At 35.8% G+C, this 19,832-nt stretch overlaps 1 protein-coding gene and 1 pseudogene across 7 annotated transcripts in view; one reads left to right on the plus strand and one right to left on the minus strand.

The window, feature by feature from the left end:
* The first annotated feature begins 264 nt into the window (after positions 1–264).
* LOC148952393 (serine/threonine-protein kinase prk-2-like) lies at positions 265–1,521 on the plus strand (annotated as a pseudogene).
* Positions 1,522–1,597: 76 nt separating this feature from the next.
* LOC148952394 (EH domain-binding protein 1-like) overlaps positions 1,598–19,832 on the minus strand; it is a 59,946-nt gene continuing 41,711 nt past the window's right edge. For 5 of the 7 annotated variants that reach the window (XM_089089851.1, XM_089089849.1, XM_089089850.1 and 2 more), the window contains one exon: positions 7,426–15,119. In XM_089089851.1, coding sequence (XP_088945977.1) covers positions 12,664–15,108 — 2,445 coding nt within the window. In that variant the 5' untranslated portion in view covers positions 15,109–15,119 and the 3' untranslated portion in view covers positions 7,426–12,663. Of the gene's footprint in view, positions 1,739–7,425; positions 15,120–19,832 lie in introns of those variants that run through there. The other 2 variants (XR_016141804.1, XR_016141805.1) reach the window with 1 other exon arrangement.

The following is a 19,832-nucleotide window of genomic DNA, read 5'->3' on the forward strand; positions in this document are numbered from 1 at the left end:
AACTTGCAGTGAATTATCTTAAAGAAAGTTCATGATCACTTTTATCGTATCATTTCTAAATAATCGGTACTTACTAAGACCAGGAGATAATTTGTAAGAAGCCTTACAAAATTCTTAAAACTACTTTAAAGTAATCAGGACCATGTAAACCTGAGTTTAGCTCTGGTAAACCTGAGTTTATTGGCCCTTATTTTCTTTCACGACGTCATACATGACCAACTGAAACCATTGATGACGTCATCCTAAAGCAAATTTATCAACAGTATGACACTCCTGCGAAAAAAAAGTTGTCAGTTTTGTAAAAAGTATATTTTAACATATACAATTCAAGGTAATGGTGGGTATGGAAAAGTTTTAATAGCCAAAAGACGATATGACTAAAAGAAAGTACCGGCAAAATATACTAGAGGTAAATATCCTTATCTTAGACGTTTAAAGAAAGGTGAATTAGTGCCAGAAGAAATTTACTTCTTGGATAAAGTCAAGGATATCGACGGATGTATAAAAATGCAAGACTATTATGTGGAGACATAGGGCTGCCGGATAATTACGGAGTATGATGAGAATTCAATGACGCTAACTGAGTGCGTTGAACATTATCAAGGTCTAGATGAATCTCCAGCTGCCTATGTTTTCACACAAATAGTAAGTGTAGTTATAAGAATAGAAAATGCAGGCGTTACATATAAAGACTTGAAATGCGACAATGTGGTCATAGATGAATCGCACAATGTTACGATGATAGACTTTGTTCTACTAGAGACGGGGGCTTTGAAGACACAAATTCTTCCCACACTTCGAAGACGATCAATTAAGTTATATGTTATGTCCAGTAACTTGGTTTCAATGGGTAATCTTGGGATCAATCCTGATTGGTGAAAAACCGTTTCAATTTGGACGGCATTCTTAAAAGTCAGGAAGGTGATTACTAAAATAATACGAAAGCTCAGATTTTCCCAGGTGGCTTGTGATTTAGTGTTCAGTTGTTTGGAACTGAAAAGAGAAAAGCGAATAGGAATTAGAACAATCATCCATATGTATCCATGGTTCTGTAATTACGTAGCAGAGGCAAAACCAGGATCGGTTTCTCCAAACGGTTCTATAATCGCGAACGGAGCAGCAAAGCTACAGGGAAATGATGTAAAACTAATAGCCAAAAATATTAAAGAGCAGAAAAGGAACCCACTTTGTGACTGTTCTGAACTGAAAATTCTAAGGAATAAGCAAGAAAATTCGATTAGGAAAGATTTGAAAAATCTTTTTTGTTTTTTTCCAAAACTAATTGTCCATAGTAATATTTTCAGGAGACGGGGGGGGGGGGGTGTAAGAAGGTTAAAAAAGGATTTGTAGCAAGAAATTAAACTACTTCTTTTTAAACTTTACAGAAATTTTCACCTTTTTTATTAATTTTTTATGTTTTAGAGAGGAGGGATGAAACAACATTTTCCCCTTTTTGAGAAGTTAAATTGCATGAAAATTTGGGAGTTCTCGATGCTCCATCAGGGTCATAATGTGGTTTGAATAAAGCCATGTAAAAGAAATATTGTTTATCGGATACCCTACGTCATCTGGAGGAGATTAAACAATCAAACAAACATTGCAAAGTACTAAGCAAACTTTATTACAAATTAGCGATCACAGGTGTCACATTGATGTAAAACGGACTAAGTGTCACTTTGTGAACATTACACTCAATCAAGGCTTCATTTTGTCATCGCTTGGACAGCCAGAGGACCAACTACAAAAATAATGGTAAATAACTAAAAGAAAGCTTGATAACAATCATACAGCTAAAAGACCTTCAACTAACATTCTTTTTCATTTAAAGTTGAGTTTTAAGAAGATTCGACACTTTAAACATCATTTTGTGAGTCTCAACGTCGGCTGACTGTCTCAAAGGCAAAGGGTCCATTAGCGAATTCTCCCAGGGGACTACTTAGCATTGAAACGTATTGAGAATTTGTGATTTGATTATGAAATTTGATTGAAAAGACAATGGAATTCTATCAGCGAAGTTTTTAATCAAAGCGGGTTGCACCACAGAAAATTCGAAGATCTGTCAAATTGATCAAGTGACATTTCTTTTGAGGTTATTTGTGGCATTTTCCTAGCAGGTGTGCTATAACGTTTTTAGGGACAAGCCTTTACTGAATTTGAAAAAGAAAATTCTTCTCTGTTTAATCGAAAGAAAAAAAATACACTTTCTTATGATATTAGTTTCCCTAAAATTAAATATCTAAATCTCGGGCAAGAAACAAAAGAAGTTACGAAGTTTTTTTAAGATCTCGGGGGAAAGTAGAGGATAGCTTTTAGTTTTCTGCCGTTTATTCGGATCGCTTATCCAGTCTCTACAAGCTATGGAAAGACCGCCCAATTAATTCTAAATAGTTTGGCTTCACACAAACTAAAAAAGGTTAGAATGGAGGAGATGGGCTGATTGTTTATAGCTGATCGAATCCCCTTAAACTTAAAAGGTAACATTCAAATAATTAAAATAAATCCATAAAGAGCAGATATCTATCTATGCATAAAATCAAATCCTTTTTTGTTGACTAAAAGACAATCGCCCGCGTTTTTTTTTTTTTTTAATTGACTAAAACCATGAATAGTGTTGTTCCTGATTATGACGAATTACGGTGGTAACTGCAACAGTTTTTCCTCTTCAAGGAACTACATCCGGTACTAGTCTACTATATAAAACACACTCGAGATTTGAAGTTTGGTGAATGCTAATGAAATACAACAAAATATGATAATAATACAGTACTATAATAACAACATTATGAAAATTATAACAAAGAGCTATAGAAGGGGGGGGGCCGAGAGTGCGTAACCTAAAATAACCTAACCGAAATACCAACTAAATATTTAATTAAAAAAAGCTAAAATGTGGTTTCTCAACGAGCCGAAGGTTATTGCCGGGTATAGACATCGTGAAAAACCGGGTATTCGCTTTGCAAGTTCTCGAGTGTGTTTTATATTTTAGACAAGTACCCTGTATCCCCCCTAGATCTTCCCACTCGATAAATCACACCATACGGTGAAACTCAAATTGTCTTATCTTTAGTTGTCCACATTTTATAAAAAAATTTCAATTTCAGTTGCCTTACCATTTTTTGGGGAGGATTCAATAAAAGGAAATGCCAAAAAAAAAGTACAAAGGATGTTTCGTTCCACTTAACATGTATGCAATTTAGTTTGTATTAAATACAAAAAAGAATGCTGATCATTTTTCTAGCTGGACTAGATCCTGCACCAGCTTATAGTTGTCATGGGCGAACTGTATTGAGAAGCGACGCTTGGCTGTCACGCTCGTGGCCGGCAGACCAAGAACCATTCTTGCAAGGACTTCCAACACAGGGATGCGACCTCTTTTATCCCTCCAGAACGTAATGCATGGGTTTTCATTTGAAGACGACTTTAACCTATTAGATCTTGATGCTTCACTTGCTAAAGTTATGTACAAGTCAACTTGTTTTCTATCAGCTTCATTGCATATATAGCCCATTGCATATGGCATGCCCGAAAATCTCAAGCTCCTAGCCTAGGAGAGGATTTTTGATTACTTAATAAGAAGGAGTAAAACACACAAACATCAACAAAAAGAAGAACAATAGGGAATTCTTTTTGCAAGACAGTGGAATTCTATATTTGAAAGAAGATTCCGACCTTATGTCAAAGGGCCGTCCTCGGCAAAACAAATATATATACAAAAAGAAAATTACATTAAAAAAGGACCATTAAAACTAGTCCTGGTTGAATTTCGTTGAAGTAGGGTGCTGGGACTGTTTCAAAATTTTCTTTTTAGTTTTAATGGTGGTATTTTAATGTAAATTTCTTTTCTTATTATATTTGTTTTCCCGAGGACGGCCCTTGGATATAGGGTCGAAATGTTCTTTCAAATACAGAATTCCACTGTCTTGCGAAAAGAATTCTCTATTGTTCTTCTTGTTGTTGATGTTTATGAGTTTTACTTTCATTTTTCTTATTCTGTTTTCTAACTTCTCTTTATTTCCTTTGTTTCCAAGATGTGTTGGTTCTGCTTTATTTCTATTTAAAAAGTTAAATTGAAACCAGATTCGAAATAGAAACTCTTGTCCCCAGAGGCGTAGCTCCAGCATTTTCGTTTAGGGGGCAAGAGGGGTCAATATCAGGAGAGTCAAAGGGCATGGGCAATATAATAACCTTTTCTCCAAATTATTGGGGGGTAACTGACCCCTTGGACCCTCCAAAAAAAACCACTGCTTGCCCCTGCAGATTTACTCACCATGAGTAAATCTAACATTCGATTAAATAAAAATCACCAGCATCACATCATAAAACAGCAAGAATATTCTAATTGTTCATTTATAATCACGTCTCTCACGTCGACATCAGGGACAAGCAGTAGCGTTGTTTGGAGGGGGGAGTGCAAGGGGCAGTTACCCTCCAATACTTTGGAAAAAAATTATTATATTGCCCATGACCTTTGACTCTCCCGATGTTGGCCCCTCTTGCTCTCAAATGAAAATGCTGAAGATACGCCCTGGGGGCAAGAGTTTCTATTTCGAATCTGGTTTCCTTTTGACTTTTTAAATAACAATAGAACAGAACAAAATCATCTTAGAAAATAAAGATAAGTTGGAAAAAAGAATCAGAGAAATGAAAGTGAAAACTGAACGAAGGTATTTTCAAGTAACGCTTTCCTAAAAGGACAAATACAGATACATCTCAGTGTATGGCCCGACAGTGGCCTCATTGGTTTATCAGTTATATCCAGTAAAAAGCCTAGGCCTATTCCTTCAGTCTCATCATTAACTATACAGGTACTAGACATGAACAAAGCAAAACTCTTTCTTCAAGAATTCAGTGATTTATTTTTTAAATTGACGGCAACCCTGCCTATGATGCGGAATCAGAAGCTTCAAAGGCAGTGGCGTAATTTCGTCAAAATCCTGGGGAGAGGGGTAAAGTTGGAGCCAATTTTACTAAATCAAGTGAAAATGGCAATATAAGATGAAAAACGAGCTATTATATGAAAAACCATGACAACTATATAGTACTATAAACATACTTTATAGCACTGGAAAGGTAAATATGTACTTAAGAAAACTGATCCGCTTCTGTTGATGCTTAAATTATGCAGACTTATCTTAGTTTTGACAAAACTTGTTGAAGAAACTAAATTTCAGCTGGGGAGAGTAGTAATGGGTCTATTGATTGAAAAAATACATGAAAAAATACATTGAATGTGTCTATTGATTGAAAAAATACATTGAATTGCGCAAGAAAAACCCATGCTTGAGACACTGTATTTACACGTGAATATTTTGAAAGTTTGCCATACTATAATGCATGTTAAGAAACTAAAGTCGAGGTTTTTTAAACTTGGCAATGTATAATGTGGTCGTACATGTTTTGAGAGTATGGTCGTAATAATATAATGTGGTCAAACAGGTTTTTTTTTTCTGTTTTTAAACTTGGCAATGTATAATGTAGTCAAGCATGTTTTGAGAGTTTGGTCGTAATATCTATACCTACGTTCAAAAAGTTTATTGCAATTAATTTTGGCGTTCAAGAGCTAATTGCAATTAGCGAATTGCAGTCAAAGGCCCTTACTGAAACCCATTACAGTGAATTACTTGCTTATTGTGCACTAGAGCTCAATAGGCTGCAATTCGTCGTTTTACAGATAGAAAATTCTTCGAATATATATCTAGTAGTAGAAACTAACAATACTTTTGGCTAGTTTCAAAGCTGTTATGGGTTTACAAGATTTCTTTTTATTTTATAAGAAATTTATTTTGACGTTCAAACCAAGTTTAATAGAGCACAATAACTATGTTTGTTCAATAAGTTTTAGCACTAAGCTTTGTTGGACGCCGGGTATATAATTGATCAGTGTGACTCAACCAGTCATTAATCTTCATCTCTAAAAAATTGCAGTTAATGGGTACCTGAAGCAAGTATTTTTCAATGAAATAATACATGGGGTAGGTTTCCGATCTTCAAAAGAGTGTACAGTATGTTTTTTCCTTTTTTATGTCTGTCGTTCGACAGCCTCTGCTTGAAGCTAGTTTCTAATTTGTCTATATCTGAATTTTCAGATTTTGATATTACTGATGACTAGGCTAACAATGCTATGTGACTGTTGTGAAGCAAAAAAACAGTGAATACTTCACAAAAGGTGTTTGATTTTCATATAGAGCTTTTAAGGCTTTTTGAAGCGATAAATTTTAATTATGTGCAGTAATTGCAATTTCAGCTTTTTAAGAGAATTATAGCATGGAACATACAAGTACTTTATTAGTTAGGTTATCATTAGCAATTTTTTTTTAATCTGAATGTACTGACTTCGAAATAGCACTTGTTCCTTTGGACTTGGTTTTGTTTTTGCATATTGGTATACTCATATTCGGTTTTGATGCAAACGGACATATTTTATTGCAAGTTTCATAAATGACTTCACATTTCTACTACAGTCTGTACTGAGCTTGCTGATTGAAAATCTGACGCTAGCATTAGAATGTTGAAGTCTAAAATTAAAACAAAGCTTACTGGATTCGCTGATGCTCTGAAAAAATATATATGATATTTTAGAGGCTCCTCTCAGCTGACCCTACACGAAATGGAGTTTACTCACAAGCACAGTTGTAAGTTTTCATTTTTCAGCGAAGCAAAATGTCATTGGTTAAGAACAGACTTGATTCATTTCAATATTGGAAAAGTGTGGGAGCAAACTTTTCATTTTTCGGAAAGCACTGGGGTTCGTTATACTAAATTAAACCCTACTCTAGTACACAAAAAATGGATATCTAAGGATCTAATTAGATCCTTTCGGGGTTTTTAAGGGGGGAACTTTAGCCCCCGGAAGAACGATTTGGCGGTGGTTCTGGCCCTGATGCCCCTCCAAAGTTTGCACTTACTCAAAAGAAAGTGTGCCTAAAAAATAGCAATACTGTTTCTTTTCATCAAAGACTGAAATGATCCTGTTAACCATAAGAATGTATCTAATAAATAGTATATCATAAGTATTATCTTTCAATGAGTCACTGACCGGATGAAAAAAGTAACTTTATCGACCGGGCGGGGTCGAATAGACCCCTAAGTCAAGATCGAAATCCTATCCTTCATCTCCTTACCTATAATACACAAGTTGAACACCCTCAGCCATTTACTATCTTGTAGATAGAACAAAGAATTGGCAATATTTCATGTTTTATCTTACAGAACAGCTTGGTTTTATGAACAAAAGCCACAATAGGTCCATTAGACCCTACACGACCACTTATGGGTTAAAGATAGAAAGTAGCCCTAATAAGGCGAGACCAATAAAAATCCTACAAAAACAAGTATTCTTTTCTGAATACTGAATGTAAAAAAAAGAAACAGGTTTAGTCCAACCTCATTAATGAATTTTGTGTCCCTAAGACAAAAAAAGCGAAGTAATAGTTAATATTTTATTTTAATTATTAAATACAAGTCCATAAAATGGCACCAATCAGAAAAGTGAGCCACTAAGGTCGAAGCCACATATAATTTAAAATACAGATTTTTAGGCAGGATCAAAACTTCGTGTCGACAGAGATCGAGCAAACGTAACATACGGCATGGCAGACCAAGATTCAACCAGAGCTGTTTTTCAGCAACAATCCAGATTACTACAAAATATTTGGAGACTGACTCTACAGCCCAGTGGCGTCCATTCAAAAAAATGTAAGCAGTGGGGGTGGGAAAAAAAATAAGAAGAGTTTCTCTTATTCTAATTCTAGAATGAAATTATCGACAAAAGGTATTTTTCAATGAAAATACCTCAAAAAAGTTTTTTTTTTTTAATCTAGGGGTGGCAAATGCCCCCACACACAAAATTGACATCCCTGCTAGAGCATATAAATGAATGAAATCGGCGTTCATCAGTCTCACTTAGAAAAAACACTATCAAAAGTACAACGGGGAGAGTTAAATTCCAATCTTAATTGTCAGTAAAACAGCTTTTTGGCAAACCACGTAGTTGATGGAACACAGTTCTACCAATTTAAATTATCAGTTTATGATTTATATTGTCGTATATATCAAGAATTTTCCGGCAATCTCCTGTATAGGCCACTTAAGCCCTCCATGCACAGGCACTGACGAGAGGAAGCTTGACATCTTGAGATAATCCTGAGCCCGCAAAATATTTTTTTAATTTGTTTTTAGTTCGCAATTTTTACCCGAGTGTCCGCACATTAGGAGGGGAGGGAAGTCCAACCTCATCCTCTTACGCAAAGCCCTTGCAATCAAATCACTGCCAATAGGTGAAAAAACAGGCAAATTCCTGACACTTGGACGTTCACATTTCTTCAGAGTAGAGAGCACAGGTCGTTGGAGGTTTTAAAAATTGATCAAATCAGGATTATTACTACTTGGAAGAAGTATACACAAATGCTGCCCAAGATAGAGGGAGTTCAGATACTTAAAAGACAGAAAATGCCAATTATTTTCACAGACTGGCAATGAATGACTAAACCCGGATGGAATCATCCGGGCTAAACCAATCTGGAATCATCTGACTAAACCAATCCAATCCAAACCAATGACTAAACGAATCATCAATGACTAAACCAATCTGGAATCATCAATCATCCCCCCAATTAAGTTACCATTAATAATATAAATATCTTTTATTTGCATTTATATACGATTAAAGGCGTCACATACGAGAAAAAGGTTGAAATTTTCCTCCCCCCCTAATTTTCGGACACTCGGTAAAAAACACGAACAAAGAACTACCAAAAAGAAATTATATTAATTCTTGAAAAAAAAACGAACAATAACAATAAAAAAAAAAAATCCAGCGAGTTGATGAGAATCTATACCTCAATTTTTATAGTACCATCCCCCCAAAGAGCCATTCATTAAAAATGTCCGGCCAGTCGATAAGACCCTCTGTCTCCCCCCCTCAGTTTTGCTGGTACATACTGATCATTTGCATTAGTTTCTAAATTTTAATCTTTTTTATACGTTGTCTTGTTAAATTGTCAACCCATCAAAAATATCTGCATGCTAATGGCTTGCGTTGAAAAAATCGTCGCTTCTCGAGAAAATTTTGGTAGGCTACATACGACGAAACCCCACGTTATTATGGGAAAACGTACATAAGAATAGGAATTTGATTCCACCGAAAAATCTGGCCTTTTCAGTATCCGATATTCACAGTTTAAGACGAAACCCAAGCTTAAGCTACGGCAGGACAGACGGAAAAAGGTATCACAGAAAATTAGACTAAAAGCAAGGCCATTAAGCCAACTTTCAAGAAAAACACTCTTACACTAAAAATTGTAGGGCTCTTTAAACATGTTACATTAGCTAGCACAAGAATACGTTATTTGGCTGTAGAGATGCGAAGACAAATATGCAAATTTAAGCAAAAACCATCAGTTACATTGCAAAAGAATAGGGAAAATCAATTCTAATTTGGAGACATTTATAAATACTTCTTTTAAGCAAATGAGAAAAGAAAAGTTGAAAAATAAGGCGAGTGTAATATAATAATCAAAGCGATCCTTCGTTTTCTGGGCATATGGATTTCAACCCTTGAATTTCAATGGATATGTCTCAACATGAAGTGTGAAAAATACGTACGAACAGCACAAAATTTTTTATTTCAGTTGTCCAATCGTATTTCTTTTTTTGTTTTCGCAAACATATACTGAAACACGTTCTTTTTTTTTCGCAAACGCAAGTTTTCTCACATACTCCAGAGAAAACTTGGTTTTCACGTAAGGAAGTATTTAGAGATTGTATACATGGCAGAGGCCTTTGAAATCAAAATAAATGAGTACTGTATGGTATCGAAACGGAATAAAACAATGTTACCATAGCCTCAGTACAAGCTCTGGAGAAAAATCAGCTTACATGAAAAGATGAGTGAGTTTAGAATTGTATGGGTGGCAAGTGCAGATGCTTCAAGAATCTAAAGAAATGAATACTGGCAAAGATCCTGAAATCTGACAAGTTTTACTTGCTACTACTAATTAAAAAAACAACTTAAAATGAAACTGATCAGACAAGTCAAATTGCCAAAAACAAATTTCACTCGTGACGGTACTTCAGCGCCAGTAAGTTTTATTTGCATTTATATACGAGAAAAAACAAAAGAAATACGACTTGGATGGTTTTTACTTAACGCTATAAAAACTAAGTGTAAAAAATGTAGGCCAGCTAAAAAGACCCATTTCACAAATTCTAATTAAAAATGGTTCCATTTACAGCTACTAAAATTATAAGTAAGACAAGCAAAAATGACGTATCTTGAGCAATTTCTTAACTCGAACTGAACCAGCTTCAAAATGTTATTTTTTCTTTTATTTTACGTATTTATACATAAGATCTAACAAATTGCTCAAGATAGTTTGCTCTAATTACTGATTCCAATTCCACGGAAATACGGATAAGATACTTATAAATATCTTCTTTTTTTTAAATACAAGACACAAAGCACCATTTTATTAGTCTGGGAGCATGATAAACAATATCACCAATTCAATCTGGAATCATCAATGTTATGGATTTTTCAACCGTAATCCAATCTCCAAAGACATTGCATAAAAAACTCTTTCAATGGATAAATGTCATCAACCATAAACTTAGGGTACATTCCAGAACACAGTTACCATTAATAATACATAATTATTTGATATAATTTCGGCCCAAGACAATCGTAAAAAGATCTAGATGTTATTTGTATTAGTAAAAGTGCAGAACGGATTTTTATGGATTATAAGCATTTTAAGAGCTAAATTTGTTATGATCAGCCATTTAAGACTAAAAATAATAGCAAATAATTAATAACACTAATCTATTAACTCGTTATTATGTTAAACAAATTACTCATTTTACATCAGACTGCCATTCAATTTTTTGGTTTAAAAAACGAGTTAACAGGGAAACTTGTAAAAATTACCCTTTTAATAAAAGCGGTGAGCCGTTATATAACGGAAGTGTGGATATTTCAATCTAGCATATGGGTAGCAATCCAATTTCTCAAAAACGTAGAATATTAAAAAAAAACAACTGAGATTTAAGAAAAACAAAACGCAGTAAAGGAGGACAAAACACTCATTCCTAAACAAACCTAGAACTTTTTTATATAGAAGATTTGTTGTTGGATGTGAGTCTTTAACAAGGCCGTATCCAAGGGGGGGGGGGTTGTTGCTTTGAACTCTCCCCCCGAAATGTTTGTCCGACTCGTAACAAACGTAACACAAATGAATATAAAAAAATTTTTTATGTATTTTTTGAAGCTTTTTGTAACCCCCCCCCCCCTGCAAAAAAAAATCCTTTTGTAAAACTACCTCCCGAAAAAAAAATCCTTTTGTAAAATCCCCTCACAAAAAAATTCCTGAATATGGCTCTGGTCTTTTGTCCTGTTTACCTTGTGATGACACAGTGGAAATCTCTGCTTGGTTATCAAAATAGCGTTTTATTATTAAGAATAATCGAATTAATAGTTGCCATTCCTGAATCAGCTATAAATGACAATATTTAAAATTTAACAGTTTTGCTTAAAACACGTATAAATTTTTTTAGTTTTTACAGGTCGTGTGACACCATGATGCTAGACCTATAGTTCAATCTTAGCTGTCCCAGGGCTCAGAATGGCAGTCATGCTTTAGGGTCACCAAATAACCAAACAAGAAGAAAGAGAAGAAATGTTGTCCTTTAATCTATTTTTTTTGCCTCTCTTGTTTTGATTACTTTTGGTTTGGTTAATATGAGCTGTGGCTCATGGGGTACCCATGATTCTAGACCCTTAGTTCAATCTCATCTGCCACACGGCCCGAAATGGAGATTATGCAATTGGGTCTCCAAATAACTGACAAGAAGAAGTTTGGTCCTTTTACATATTTTTTTTTTTGCTCTCATGTTTTTCTTAAGCTTTAGTTTTTTTTGTGTCTTAGTTGGCTTTCAAAAAATATTTTGGATATGAAACCAAAACATCCAAAGAATGGTTACATAATTGTTTGCTGTCTTCATTAGAATTTCAGATGTTCTTGTATTCCTTGTTTTTACTGAAAAGTCGAGTGCAATTTTAGTTTTTGCAATTTTAGAGATTTGCAATTTTAGTTTTTCTTTTCTTCAGTAGTCTAATGCTAAACATCCCCAATTATGTTCGTGTCCCATATAAACCCCCATACCCCCAAACGCCCATATATGATGGTGCTTGTTCTCCTATTCTCATTGACAAGCGAATATATGGAACAAAAATCTTCGTATTTGAATTAAAATTAAAAGTATCCGAGCACATGAGTATAGTCATTAAGGAGGGGGCGGGGGTACAGAGGAAGTAAGGGTGAGAATCAATGAATACTTAATAAAAAAAAACAGATTAGGAACTTTACATTATACTAATTTTTAGGTTTAAAATCACAAGACATAAATAAAAAGAAATAAAAGATAACCGTTTTAAAATTGCATGAATATTAATCCAAACACATGAGCATATTGTCGTGGAGGGAGAGTAAAATTAAATGACGACAAAATTAGTTAAAAAAAGATAGGACAGCATGGTTCAGTAACCACAAAACAATTTATATTTTAGCTTAAGGGCAGCAGACCAAATGCACAAAAAAGCAATTAGCTAATAAAATGTCGGAGTACACAAACAAAGCAATTTTTTTTTAAATGCAACTGCAAGCCATCTCACTGAATTACACAATTTTTGTCCTCCTGATTTCTATACGATAGATTTAGTTCTCTAGTTACTACATCATCTTCATCAATAGCTTTTAGTTGATCGTCTAAATGTTGAACCAAAGCATCTCGTTTATTTACGATTCCCACAAGTTCTTCTAAAAGTAAGGCTTCTCTTTCTTTAGTTTCTGCTGTTTTCTCACTTTCATCAATCACCATAAGACTTCTTAGCTCTTTATTCAAAAGTTCATAGCGAACTTCAAGATCTTGTTCTTTTTCAAGAATGTTCAACTGTTCAAGGCGGCGAATTAAGGCATTTCTTTTGTTGACTAACTCAAACCAAGCATGGAGTAGTTTCTCCTCTTCAACCGGGCTGGCTTCCATGGCTCTTCGTAATTTTTTCTCCAAGTCAGCAGCTTCTTTATCTATTGCGAGTTGATCCCTTTCAAGTACTTCAATTTCTTTTTCTATATATAGTGATTTAATTTTCATGACTGTTTCAGGGGAAGGTTGTTTATTAAATTCGGCAGAGTCCCCAGAAGAAGCATTATTTCCTGAACGACAGGTATCATTTCGCTCTGAATCAAAGCTACGACTCCGTCGAATATAATTGATAGGTGGCATCTCACTGCTGGGAGACATGAGTTCAGATAAAGCTATCACTCCTGGTTTGGCCTCTTTCACTCCTGCTATAATTTTACGAGCTTGTTTAACATACTTTTGATGCTTTTCTTCTTCTTCTTTCGTTAACGGAATTTTCTTTGGCTTTACACCTTCAGCCCTAGTCCTTTCAATAAGTTCACGAGCCGCCATCCTGTTTCGAGAAGCATTTTCTGACATTTCTGATGAATGTGAGCTAAGTGTTGGAGACTTGGGACTTTTTGGAACCTCCTCGAATAAACCAAGGGGATCTGCGTATTCTTCAGGTGTCATACACGTTACTACCTTATCTTCTGTCTTTTCCTCTTTAGGGGCACTTTCTTTTATTTTACTGTGACTTTCAGATTTACTTTCGGTTTTATCCTTCAATGTATCACTAAAACTTGCCAACTTATTTGTAAAACTTTTTGATTTAGTCACCAAAGAATCTCGAACTCCTTTAAATACATTCTTCTTTTCAACCTCATTATCTTGACTATTACTTCTAAGTAAGTATTCTGAAGTGCTATTATTTAGCTTTGGTCGCGTTTCATCTAAAGATGATCCCCTGATCGGTTTGACCTGGTCTGACTTTTCAGATTTTTTCCCAAAAAGATTCTTATAGTCGGGTGTATTGTCAACATCTTTTGGACTAGTCTTATGACTTGTAAAATAGTCTTTCAGTTGGTGTAAATACGTCATAATCATCAACTTATCAGGGCACCGTTTTTGAACCAGGTCATTAGGATCTAACACTTTAGCAATGCCAAGGATTTCCCCAGTATCAAAAGCTATTCGACAATTGTTTCTTGGAGTACCAGCATTTAAACTATTAAAATCAATCAAATCAGGACGAAAATAATGAATTATTGCACAGAAACCAATTCCGTCTTTCCAAGAGGCTGTGAAATCAGTAATATTGACAATGGCGTAAGATGCAGTTACGCTTTTACACCAGTCGAGAAGTTCTTGACCAGAAGCACATTCTTCATGATCAATGCTATCAGATCGTTCATTCACAGACTCTTGTCTGTCAAACAGATGAGTATCACTTTTGACCAGATTCGGAACAAAAGATGATCGATTAGATCGTGAGACAAGTTCAGAAGACTCATCTTCAATCGGGCTTGGGCAATCTTTAATAGTGTTCTCACTGATACTGGACGTTAAACTAAAAATTTGACTAGTAATATCTCTTATCTCCTTTTCTGTGGCTGTGTCAAATGTGTCGTTGTCTTCTTCATCAAAATCTTCAAGAGGAGCAATGTCTCCATAAGTAGACGTGCTCATAAGACTAGCAAGACTCTGTAGGTCTTCATCTGTTGCTTTCCCTTCTTTGAGGAAAACACAAGACACCTTTAATTTTATTGTGGCTGATATCACTTTTTTTGACGCAGGAGTTAAATTCAAAGACAACATGTATTGTGAGGGTTCCACACTGGCATACTTTTTCATGTTTAATGAAATGGCGGCAAACTGTTTACGTTTCGTATTCAACAAAGGATCTTCGACAATTAATTTCCATTCTTTATCTTCAAAATCATCACATCGAGGAGTTTTAAATAAAGTCACACTAGCTTCCAGATTATCTGGCGATGGCCAAATAGCCAAACCTCTATTTGGATCATTCAAGGACGGCTCCCATGGACGACTTGATGTCTTCAACCGCCTTGAACGTCGGGTCCAAATAACACTTACATTCTTTGGTTGAAAACCTGACAGTGTTTCAAGTTGCACCTCAGTCACATGAATACTGAAGCAGAATTTCGAGGCGCGATGATTGACCCGTTGCAATCGCTTCCATACAGACGTCATTGTTTAATGACCTGTAAGGTTACAAAATTTCAGAAACTGAATGAGGAGCACAAGCAATTGTGACAAAGGTGCAACTTAAAAACCAAAAACTTAAGTAATAAAACTTACTGAGTAATAAGATGTATGTTTCAAGATTACAGTCAAAAACATTTTGCTATTGTTACTATTTTAATAAAAATATATTTGACTTAAAACTGAAACTGAGCAATTACTTTCCAGATATGTTAGTTCTAAAAGGGATTGTGCTATTGTTGCTATTTTAGTGGAAATATGATAGACTTGAAATTTTAATCGAGCAATTGCTTTCCAAATATTTTAGTTTTAAAAGGGTTTATTTCAATTACTACATAGTTTTCTGCATCACAACTATAAATAAATATTATCCACCACTATAGCTTGTATACTCAATATTAAAAAAAAACTGATTAAGACCTAAAAACTTTTCTTTTATACATAATTATTGGTACCAGCCACGTGGAAAATGTTTAATATCCCATTGGTCAAATATGTTATAAGAAATTTTAGCATCAACCCTAAATATCAAGCATCAACACTCCTAGGTTCGATACTTTGAGAACAGGATAGAGCATTTTAGGCGCATTGAAAGTGCGACCAAAATAGCAAGTCAGATACCTTTCAAGTGTGTTTGAAAACCTAATTGTAAAAAAAAGCTATTAGAAAAAATTCACGGAGAGGGTGGGGGGCGCAAATCCAAAAATCATATTTGATAACAATTATTCTTCATTTGCGCTCATGGAAGAGTTAAAACATTTTTAAAGACCTAAAGATCGAAAATTTTCTTCGTTAGTTTAGAGACGCTTCACATAATTCCATCGCTAGAATCAAATTCCGCGTCCTGTAGTGTGCTGCTGCATCTAAGCTGAACTCTGGGTCCTGGATTCCCAAGCTGAAATCAAACCCAACAGGTTTGACCCAGTTGATTGGCCCTGCTCAGTCATTTCTGCTAGCCCGATCTAACTTTTTTTTTAAAGATTTCTTCATCAGCTTACTCTTATTGAAAGAATATTCCGTTTTTAACCACGTGGTTAGAGCCGTCAACTTGCATTCCTAAGGGTTGGATCCCTGTGCCTCAGATTACTTGATTCGGGACGGGATCCGGTTGCGTAGCTCTATAAGGACAGCCAGAGTCAACCCAGCTTTGCATGGCTACCTCGAGAAATCTAAAGAATTTAACCAGGAAGGGTGTACGAAAGCATAGGGTAGCTGAACCCAGCCCTCTTACTACTCCCTGGCTGAGGGGCCAAAAAACAGAGATTAGTACCGAGGATTTAGACCGTGAGGTTTGGTGCTGCATCCTTCACCTTTTAATATTTGTTTTGTGGCTCTATATGCTCAGCTAGATTCGACATAGCTCTGCTTGGGTACCTGGAGAAATCTGGAGAAGTTAAGCAAGAATGGTGTTCAAAATCACAGGGTAGCTGGCCCCATTTCCCCCCCCCCCCCCATGCCACTTCCTAGCGGAAGGGCCAAGAAACATAGATTAGTACCGCCGATTTTGACTTAAGTCTGGTGCTCCATCCTTTACTTTTTAACATTAGGTTTTCTTTCCACCAAATAGAAAAATCCCATCAAAGATATAAAAAGTGAACTTGAAAATATGGTTGCCCTTTCAGAGCTAGCCAATGAGCCGACAATCTTGTGATATCGCAGTGGATTGATCTCTGCTTAGCAGAATAGGTGCCGGGGTTCGATCCCAGCTGCTGCAAGGTTGGGCGACAGGCTTGCTACCTGTCCCTCCAAAAAAGACCTGGCAACTAAAGCGTCGACAATAACCGGCACCGAATGCGCCAACAATAGGTCTGAAGGGGCTTTATCCATACCCTTTTTTAAAGACCCGGTTTAGTCAGCTCCTTGGCTGATTATACATAAACGTAAAAGGAAAAGAGCCTGCTTTGAAGGCCAGTAGATCCTCGTTTCAGTCGGTCAGCACCGCATGTCTTTAGATTTCATCACTTTAGTACAGTGAACAGTAGCCCAAATCATCGTCTTTCATTTTGCTAATAATGATGTCACTACTGCCAGGTGCTTTGAGCCCAAGCTTACTTCCAAAGTGAGTAGCCTTTCCTTACTAAGGGTTACAAGAGTCATTTTAAATAAAGAAAAAGGGGAGAAATAGAACCGGATACCCTCTTTATGAAAAAAAAATTTATACCAAGAACTGTGATAAATTCTTCCTCCTGTTAACTAAAATCAATACTTAAGTCATTAGTATGCACAGGTAACAGGAATGGTATCTTATATGACAAAAAACTATACTGGAGTTGTTAAATTTTCTTTCACTAGCAACTTCATAAATTGACTAAACTAGTACCAGTATAAGACTAGATAAGTTGTTCGTCAAGGGTTAGGTGACTTAGGCCAATCTAATAGGAGTTGGAGCAGGATTTTAAACATTAATATTTAGTCACAACATTGAAAAAAAGAGATTAATCTATGAAGTGGCGGGTATATGACCCGCCACTCAAACATCTTCACATACACTAAACGATTTTAACAGTTATAATTTGGAAATTGGAGGATTTGAAGATTCATTAAAAGCAGTAGCAAGAGAAAATCAAACATAGCTGACATTGATAAACAAACTTGACTTTGTACCCCCAATAATAAGCACCAGCAAGACTCAGTGGCGTCACTTCCCAAAAGTGGTTTGAGGAGGCGAGGCAGTCAAAATGTATTTTCCAAAATCTTGAGGGGGGGGGGCATTTTTTTCGTTTTTCAACGAAAATAACAAGTCAAGCATTTTTCAATTATAATACCCCCAAAAAAGTATTTTCCAAATTTAGCGGAGAAGGGGGGGGGGGGGGTCTTGACGCCATTAAAGAAAAAGTATTCCAAGACAATAAAGACCAGGAAGTTAACATATAGAAAAAATAGATTGTCATTAAAACAAATTCGTATTTTAATCAGTAATAGCCTGTTCAGATGTATTGTCCGGAATCAATCCAGAAATAATGGGAAATATGCATAAATAGGACAAAGGAATCCTTTACAAATGGTTTCACCCCCCCCCCCCTCTAAGTAAATAATGGCGTAAAAATTTCAAAATAATCTATTTATAAGCCTTAGAATGTTTTTAAGGTATTCAAATGATTTTGACCAAAATCATCAGACCACCATGTTATCTTTGATTATATTTGCTATATGTGAAGTAAACATTCAACACCAAATGATATCACTATAAAGTTACGATAAAACGAAACATAATCAAGAGTTTAAATTGCAGAGCAAAGAACAGCCATTCACCATCAGTTCCAAGACAACTTCAGCTGAAGCCCAAAACTACCACATTTGAATAGCATTGCCATTCAGAAAGGTGTTTAGTGTGTGCACACAAAGGAAGTGAGTCCCCCCATCTAAGAAGTGCATGAAACTTTTTCAGAAAATTTAAGACGTCCAATTTCAAACTCAACAAATTTTCTGGAAGTTTGAAGGAATTGTATTGCAGACCTTTTAAGATGAAAAACCGCCACAGAAGCCTATTGTCTGGAAGTTTTGAAGAATGGAGAGCAAAATTAGATTAAAGGCATTAATAAAAGCTCCATCGTGCAATCCTCTATCATGATGACAACGCCCCGCCCCATTCTAAACTCGTTACAAAGAAGGTCTAAGAGAATTACACCAAAATTGCTGCGACATTTACCTTATAGCCAGGATCTAAGCCCGTTATTCCCAAGGCAGGGCACAGGCCCTATCGGTGGGGCATAGCAATATTTTGGTGGGTCACAGGCAGGCTGTGCACCCTTCAGCTGACTATACTTTAAAAAGGATAGGATAAAGATCCTCCTAGGCTATTACTGGCACCAAGGGCGTCGAGTCTACGTTCAGTTGCTGGGTGTTTTTACAGGGACAAGCAGCAAGCTTGTCGTCCATCCTCGCTGCAGCGGGGATTGAACCCTGGTGCTCCGTATTGGCAAGCAGAGCATCAATCCACTGTGCTATAACAGGTTTGACTATACTTTAGAGCCTTAACATTAAAAAAAACTCATGTGAATGACGTCATATTCGTATGCATTTAAAGAGTAAAAAAGATACATGACAGTATTGCAATGACGTTATACATTGTTTAAAACGTGTTGTAGTGTAAAACGCGTTGTATTCAGACATTAGTTTTCATTAGCATGAAATATGCCTAGAGGACGACTAAAAAAAAAGATTCCAAGCTAATGGCCTTTTAAGCTTTCTTCAGGTAAAACACATATAATTTTGAATAACAAAATTTAAATATTACAAGGAGGCATCAGAATCTTAGAAATGCAGAGGTGGGGTATGGCCCAAAATCGGTTGGGAACACTGATCTAGCCTCATTTGACCCTTTTTCCGAGAAAATACAAGAAGTAAGTTGTCCTGTGCCCGTGTTTTCCGTATGAGTGCCTATGAGTTGCCCTATGCCCTGTATCTTCCAAATGAAGAAAGAATTGTTGAAAATTGACGATATTCTGTTTATTCTGACTCTACTATTTTAGTTCTTTCAAAAATATTTCGCAACTCTATCACCAAAGACAATGTACCATTCGGTATTCTCGTGTTTCTATCTACTCCTCGATCTCTCACATCTTGTTCTTCAATATCGCTCCCAGTTCCAAGAATTCCTTAAGTTTCACACATCTCATTCTTCAATATTTTCTATAAAATTCAAAGATGCGAAACACATTCTTGTCCCAAATTGTAACCGTATACTTGTCATAGAATGGACAACAAAACTG

The sequence above is a fragment of the Artemia sp. Qi Xiang Cuo genome, chromosome 5 (genome assembly GCF_049724085.1).
Source record: "Artemia sp. Qi Xiang Cuo chromosome 5, ASM4972408v1, whole genome shotgun sequence".
NCBI classification, from domain to species: domain Eukaryota; kingdom Metazoa; phylum Arthropoda; class Branchiopoda; order Anostraca; family Artemiidae; genus Artemia; species Artemia sp. Qi Xiang Cuo.